At 33.0% G+C, this 8263-nt stretch overlaps 1 protein-coding gene across 1 annotated transcript; it reads left to right on the forward strand.

Moving 5' to 3' along the window:
• Window positions 1-7065: 7065 nt before the first annotated feature.
• LOC124898738 lies at window positions 7066-7643 on the forward strand. Its single transcript, XM_047412640.1, has 2 exons — window positions 7066-7230; window positions 7395-7643. Exons 1-2 carry the CDS (start codon window positions 7066-7068, stop codon window positions 7641-7643), a joined length of 414 nt encoding a protein of 137 aa, XP_047268596.1.
• The last annotated feature ends 620 nt before the right edge of the window (window positions 7644-8263 follow it).

The raw sequence follows: 8263 nt of genomic DNA on the forward strand, positions 1-8263 counted from the left end.
TTCGGGAGGGACAAAATTAGGTGTCTACAATAGTTGAAGCATTTTCCCTTGAACTTTTTCTTGGGTTGATTGCTTCCTTGTTCAGCTTTCTTCCTTTTTTTGGAATTGTTTTGGTCATCTTCTACAGTATGTGCTCCATTAATTGTAGAATTTCCCTTTGACCTTCTTTCGGCAGCTTTATTATCCTCTTCAATACGAAGTCGGACAATAAGATCTTCAATAGTCATCTCCTTGCATTTATGCTTTAAGTAGTTTTTGAAGTCTTTCCACAAATGTGGTAGCTTCTCAACTATCGCTGCTACTTGGAAAGCATCATTCACAATTAAACCTACAAAACAGTTTATGTGAGTATTAAGAACATTTTTAATTTGTTCAAATAAGGTATTTTTCAAAGATATACCTTCTGCTAGGAGATCATGTATGATGACTTGCAACTCCTGTACTTGAGAGACAACAGATTTGCTATCTATCATTTTGAAGTCCAGGAACCGTGCAACAAGAAATTTCTTAATTCCTGTATCTTCCATCTTATATTTTCGTTCAAGTGCCCCCATAGTTCCTTTGATGTCTTGGTTCCACTATAAACATTGTAGAGGTCGTCTTGGAGACCACTCAGAATATAATTTCTGCAAAGGAAGTCCGAATGTTTCTAAGCTTCTACAATAACGACGCGGTCTTTGTCCGAGGTTCCCTCGGGTACCTCAGGAGCGTCTTCGCTAGTGAACCATTGCAGACATAAAGTGGAGAGGTAAAAGAACATCTTTTGCTGCCACCGCTTAAAGTCAATGCCCAAAAATTTTTTGGGCTTCTCTGCCGGTGCCATTGTTGGCAGAGCATTTATGCGACTTGATATGGCAATATTAGTTGCCCCCACAGACATTGTCCCATCCATCATTTGACTTTCGTTAGTCATCTTTCCTTTCAATACAAGACAGAAAAATTTAGTATTTAACTACTTATAAAGTTAAATAACTTTTCAACTTTTCTTCTTGTTTCTAATTAACGATGAAGTTTTTATAACTTCAAATCGTCAACTGAGTGAACTTTAACTTATGATGAAGATTTTATGTTTCTAATCACTAGTTAAATTCAAGCGGAGTAGAAAGCTTAAAGCTTTAATCTCCAAAAATAAGTTATACAGATTCTGTCAAATTAAATTATTTCCTTAATATTGTTATCTATCGTTTGTACTTCGGGTACACAGAATCTGTATATTACAACACCAACTTCAACTTGTGTTCAAGTATAAACAAGAACACAATGAAGTATATCAAATATCCTCAACACAAGATCAAAATGACCTTTCCAAGAGGTGTATTTTATTTTGCAGAAATTAAGATGAAACAGAAAATAGCCAAGTCGTCCGAATTCACGGATTTTTCTTAAGGAAATAATCCCCCTCACTGTACCCGAGGTTGTGGAGTTTTTCCTCCCAGGATAAAATGGCTAACAAACCAACAGTAGCGGTACCTCAAATGGTTGGAATATTTTCGAACTCACAGAACGTTTTGAGTGATCACACAGAATATTTTTGAGACAAGAAGAGAGTTTTTAATCTGAATTTCGTACTAAACCTGCGAAAGAAACCAGGTTTATATAGCCACAACATGCCTCTTTTGAAAAGAGGCAATGGTTCACTTCAAAGGTTACATCTTTGCTGTAAGTTCATGTCTGATCATCAAAGATTGCATCATCTCATTTCATGAATCAGTGTGTTACTTCATTGAAGGATTACATCCTTCAAAAGCATTATTTCAAACCATTGCAACCTTTTGTAGCCGTAGTTCAGAACAATGTATCATTTTTGAAGCACTAGTTCGAAAACAATGCATCAGTTCACTTGAAACAGTGCAATTGTTACTACATGTATATATAAATGGAGGTCCGAAACTACAAAAAAATTTTACTGCATTTTTCCTTGGCATTCTTCAGAATTCAAATAAATTTTGTCCAAAAAGATAGATCTCATCCATCATTTGGCAAATCCAAATCCGAAGCCGAGCGAGCGACGACGCGAGGCATCTTTTATTTCTTGCCTCACTTGCCATGTGGACTAACTGTTCTTGATTATAAACTCTTTCAAGTTCTCTTCTTCCATCAATGTGGGAGAAAAAGTAAACTTTCTAATTTGGGAGTACACTTTCCATTTTAGTGTCTCCTTCTCCTCCACCATTTTATTCTCCATTTTTTCATTCACACTTCTTTCATATACTATGAACCCAACATATTTTTCACTGTCTTAACTTTTCATAATAAATATTTTTTTCTGTTGTCGGATTTGGAGTGGATTAATCCCTAGGCGGATTATTGGAAACAACATGGCAAATGCTTCGAGATACATGTTGAGGATGTTGAAATGAAGAAGATAGCTCCTTTTCCATAAAGTATCCATGCTAGCAACAGAAAATTAAAATAGCCAGCGTCATTCACAGCAAGCTTTTGATCTACTCTTCTTCCAGTTCTCTTTTTATTTCATTTATCAAATGATCATAAAATTGGTTGATGATTTCTATTTTCCTTTACTATAGAGTGATCATTGTATAAAGTTTCCTTCTTATTCCGGCCGCATATGGTCACAGTAAATTTCATATTCCTTGCCTACAATTTTTTATTTCAGGTTTGCTGATTCTATTATTTTCGACAGAGAATTGGATTTATAAAACTCGAAAACATGGGATCAAAAATGGCTGATAGCTTGATTAAAGCTGGATATGAGGTCGCATTACATGACATGTAAAGCGTTCAACTTCATTCACTTATTTATAACCGCTTACACTGTAGAATCAATTACACTTTTTTCTGTTACATAAGAAGGATTGAAAAGGGAAATGGGAAGTTGAAATGGTGTGAGAACAGTGAGAATTAGATCCACATCTGTTGCAGGAAAACTCTCACTGGTACCACTAGGTTGTAAGCCTAGGTGGTGTCACATCTTAGCATAATTCCATATGTAATTGGATATGAAGTAGTATTTTTCAGGTAGCTCTGTTGTGTTATGAAACGGACAAGTGTAGTTGGACAAAAAGAAAAAAATACATGATAGGATACTTATATATTTTTAGAATTTGGTGTAGCACAATGCGGAATAGGGTGGTTGAGAATAGGAATCCTTCTATATTGATTCTTTGTTAAACTGAACAGAAAATTCAGCATTTCCTAATACCACAATATTGTTAACGTCTGTTATTCGCTGTATATGTTGTACTTGCACATATCTTAAAGCTTTATATTTAGTCATTTATCTCCTAAAAGTTCATAGTTTGATGTGTCCACCTGCGAAGGTGGTTTTCTCACGTAGACAAGATGCAATAGCTGGTGTTAAAAGGTTCAACAATGTTCAGCTTGATGGGAAGCCAATGAAGATTGAAATTGTTGGAACCAACATTGTCACTCCTGCCCCTTTTCCCAATGGTGCTTTTGGTTTTGAAGATACTAATGGAGTTCCTAGAAGGTATGTACCTGGTTATTCACCATGATATTGTTAAATTGGTTCAAAATTTTGTTCGAAATGTTCTACTTAGCTATTTGATGATAAATGAAAAATAAGTTTTTGATGAGATTGAGACATCTAGCTAAGTGCTAAGTGCTAACTGTTTTTATATGTTTTTCTTTTATGCGTTTTATTCTATATAACAACTATTTGTAAATTTCTTTTACACACTCGCACCCACTTCTAAGAAAGGTCATGCAAAGAAGTAGTATATATATTTTAGCCTGGAGCACATTTTTATTCGTAGTTTCTGGCAGCAAGTTTCAAAATTGGATTTTTTCTAGATTTACCTTTGTCTTGAACTATTGAAAACAACCTCTCAACCTCATCTTAAAGATAGAAATAAGGTCAGCATGGTACGTACACTCTACCCTCCCCAGACCCTATTTTGTGGGACTACAATGGGTATGTTGTTGTTGTACATTGCTTGGCACATTGATGAGTTTAGCTAATGCTATTATGATTTGGGTAATTAGGAGTAATAAAGAAAAATGTATCTTGTCCAGTGCTTTGTTCTTTCTTTTCAATTGAGCTTCTCCTTTTTAGACTCTTTGGTATAACTGATTGTTATAATTAACACGCTACAATGTATGGTAGTTTAAGTATTTGAAACTAATTAATTCTTACCTATTAGCTTGCTTTTACATTAGATAGATTAATGCACACCAATATAGCATTTCGATGAATTTATTGGATAAAGCAACTAAAAAACAGTGAGACTTCAACCTGAATTTCATGGCTTCTTGATTTTTTTGTAATGGCAGACCATTGTTCACTTAATTACTGATTGACTTTACATTATTAGAGAGGAGATGGCTAAGATCTATCAAATTGCAAGTGTACTATATGATGTGCTGGATAGTGGTACCCTCTTCAAAAGTAGATGGTGAGATTTGTGTTCTTCTGTAGTCCTTGAAATTTTCCAGTATGTATACCTCTTCTGGGAACTTTAAGCACTACTGTCTTCGTTTTCACAGTAGTATGGTATTTCCATAGTTGTATAAAACATACATTTGAGATCTTATGATATGTCCATGATAGTGATATTGTGGTGTATTCAAATGTATTTGTTGATATAATGTGCAAAAGTTACTTTTATATTGATCTTTATAAAAAATCGATGCTATTTGGTTTGGTTATGGTTTTACTCAAAAAAAATCGTGAAAATAACCAAACCGAACTGATAAATTTTATATATATATATATATATATATTATAATTATTTATATATAATTTATAAATAAAATATAAATATTTTATTAAATTTAATCTTAAACTAAATTTTAATGGGAAAATTAACTATATAAACTTATTAGATTAGTTATTACAACTTATAGCAAAACTTTTAAGTTTTCAAGTTATAGCAACTTTCATCTTAAAAAAATATATAATTTTTTTTTTTCTTTTGTTGAAAATACAAAAAACAATTACTGGAAAAGAAAAATAAATATTTAATACAATTAATATACAATTTACCTTCCTTAAAAGTAGTTAACCTTAATTATTGACATTTATCCACTCTCAAATCCCTCAAACCGTTATTTATCTTCCTATTTTAATGCTCGCATTAAGAGTTTCCATATTTATACTCTACTTGCCACTTTTTACACGATTTCTCTCTACCATCAAACAAAAAACGCATTCTATGTTGATTAGAATTTGATAGAAAAGCAAAAAACAAGTATTTCTTTAGATAAAAAATATGAATTCTGTTAATTTGCATTCAATCATAATCCATCATGGAGGGAGATGGGATTTTTCAGGTTTGTTAATTTTTTTACGCCTTCTAAATGAATTTAAATATTTATTTTTTACGTTTTTGCAATTATCTGTTGTTATTGTATAAACAGGAAAACCTAGAGACTTTGGAATTGATGGGATAATGTATGATGCAACAACAAAGTACAAAGGATTAGTAGAAGCAATCGCAACACAACTGATGATAGACACATCTGCAAATACACTTGAAATACGATTCATAATAAGTGATCGATGCCCAAGTATGGTCATACACAATGATACAAGTGTGCAGGTGTATCTGGAACAGAAGACTCTGGTTGCTGATTTCTTCTTAAAATATCCATTGTACGTTACAACTTTGGATAAAATGGACGGTGTAATTCACCAAACTGAAGGAGCAATTGTGTGTGTTGGGCAACAGTGTTTTAACGAAAATAATGAACAAAGGAGAAAGCTATTTGCAAAAGATTGTGTTCGTTTAATCTGGATAAGTCCAGATTTTGAAGAATTTGAAGAAGAACGTGTGGATGTAATTTGTGATGTAACGAATATCAACATAGCTGTAAAACAAACTTACAAGGATAAACAAACATTGGCTAATGTTATGGAGTTGCATGCATTTATGAACCAGTTCTTATCGAACTGAAAGGTCAAGTGGAAGCAAGTAAAAATATTTGTGTTTTTTTTTGTGTATTAAATTGGATAGTAAAGCTGTATGTTAAGCCGAAATATGATTTTTTTTTGTAATAATTTTTTTTACTTTAACAGCTACTATTTGGTTTGTGTGGTGGAGGATTGTACTTGGTTTCTTCGTTCTTCCAGAATTAACAAATCAAATATTTTAAAATAATAAAGTATTGTGACATTTATACATGGTCAATAAAGGATCAAGTTTATGCGAGGCGTCAAGGGATGACAAAAGTGGTAGCCGGACTGATCTTAGGTAATTATGTGTACACCAAAAGAATATACACTTCCAATGATATTGTTTCTGACATGATGAGGGAGCATGGGATTTCATTAGATTATCATTAGGCATGACGTGCAAAAATCAAAGCAATTAAAATGTTACGCGGTGATCCTACCGAGTCATATCAAAAGATACCTGGTTATTATATATGTTGGAAAAACATTATCGTGGATCTGTTGTTAGTTGGGAGAAAATCGAATAAAATAGATTCTTGTATGCTTTTGTTGCATTGGACGCTTCAATTCGTGGATAGGAATATTGCAGTATAATTATTGTAGTCGATTAAGCAGCTCTAAAATCACTTTATGGTGGAACTATGCTGACTGCGAGCAGGTTGGACCCAGGAGGTAAAGCGTATTTTTAAATTTTTTATTTTTAAATGTAAATCATAGAAGAATGTTAATGTGTTGTATAATATTGGTATGTCATATGTATGTATTTTGTTTTTCTTGCAAAAAAGTAATCAACCAGTATATTATATGGAGTATGTTACGATTGTAGGTCATATACTACCCCTTGCTTATGCTGTGGTTGATTCAGAAAATATTGCCTCTTGGACTTGGTTTTTTCATAAATTTAAGATTGCATTTGGGGAAAGAGAAAGTATGTGCATAATGTTTGATAGAAACGAGAGTATTTGGAAGGCAGCATCCACAGTATATCTAAATCTGTCACATCATGCTTGTATTTGGCATTTGTGGTGCAACATAAAGGTAAACTTTTGTAAGAATCTTGAAGAATTGTATAAATTTTTTTTTGCAATGTCAAATGCATATACTCTACAACAATTTGAAGAGTTAATGGGAAGGGTAGACCAAATTGATAAGAGAGTCAGGGCGTATTTATTCCAAATTGGCTACCACAAATGGGCAAGGTTCATTCTACTGTCAAACGGACTTGGACGATGACATCAAACATAGCGGAATCCATCAACAACACCAACAAAATAGCTAGAAGATCACCCGTGGTTTCAACAATGGATTTTATGAGGTTAATGATTGAATCATGGAATGCAAAACAACATGAGGAGGTAACAAACAAATTAACAGAGTTGACGGTCAAATATAATGATATTTTGATAAATAATCATTTGCTATCTCAGAGAATGATAGTAACTCCTTTATCCATTACTTTTTAAATGACTTAAAATTTTTTGTTAACTGATTTGTGTATTAAAGTTGCTTCTGAATGCAGGTAAAAACATCAAATGAATTCCTGCATACTGTTAGTAATGGAGCAAAAAGATTCATTGTTTGTTTGCGAAGCAGAAAGTGCAGCTGTGGAGAATTTCAATTGGACGAAATACCTTGCTCTCATGCTATGACTGCTATTACATATAGAAACCAACAGGACGAGAACTATTGCTCACCTTACTACAACAACAAAAATTTTAGAGATGCTTATGCCATACCAGTTGAACCTCTTCCTTGTGAAAGTACATAGAAAATACCACGTGAAGTGTTGGATGGAGTTGTATTGCCACCTGATTCTAAACGACCTTCCGAAAGACCATGTTATGAAAGATGGAAAGCATCAAGTGAAGACAAGTGTAAACGTCCAAAGGTTACATGTAGTTACTATCATCGTGAGGGGTACAATAAAAGGACTTGCCACAAACATGCACCATCTGCTTAAGATGGAAGCTGTGTTTCTTAATTTATGTTGATGTTAAGGTTTTTTTTTTTAAATGTTTATGATCAATAAATTCAAGTATTAAGATTTGTGTTGTTTTAAGTAATTTTGTGGTTATGGGTATATTGGTTTAAAATAAAGAAATGTTTGAGAGTTGGTGAATTTTTTTTTCAATTAATATAACTGAACACGTAGATATTTGTAAAACATAACAGCATACACCAGAAATGCACAGTAATGTGCAGTAGTTGCATGTTGGCATGCAGGTATTTGAATCAATAACAAACAATGTGTTATTTACATGGTATTTTCAATAACAAAACAATGAATACTATGTGAGGACCTCGAATACTATGTTATCAAAACAGCGATTCCTTATAATTGTATTGTGGTGCATGAAAGCTAGAGAAACAATGAAAAAAAATTAGTCC

The sequence above is a fragment of the Capsicum annuum genome, chromosome 1, assembly GCF_002878395.1.
Source record: "Capsicum annuum cultivar UCD-10X-F1 chromosome 1, UCD10Xv1.1, whole genome shotgun sequence".
Taxonomy (NCBI): Eukaryota; Viridiplantae; Streptophyta; class Magnoliopsida; order Solanales; family Solanaceae; genus Capsicum; species Capsicum annuum.

Excerpts from the sequence above, each read along its gene's own strand:
- LOC124898738 (XM_047412640.1), top strand. The coding sequence starts at position 7,066 with ATGGGCAAGGTTCATTCTACTGTCAAACGGACTTGGACGATGACATCA. Across the intron at positions 7,231-7,394 it reads ATGCAAAACAACATGAGGAG|GTAAAAACATCAAATGAATT; the intron begins GTAACAAACAAA and ends TTCTGAATGCAG.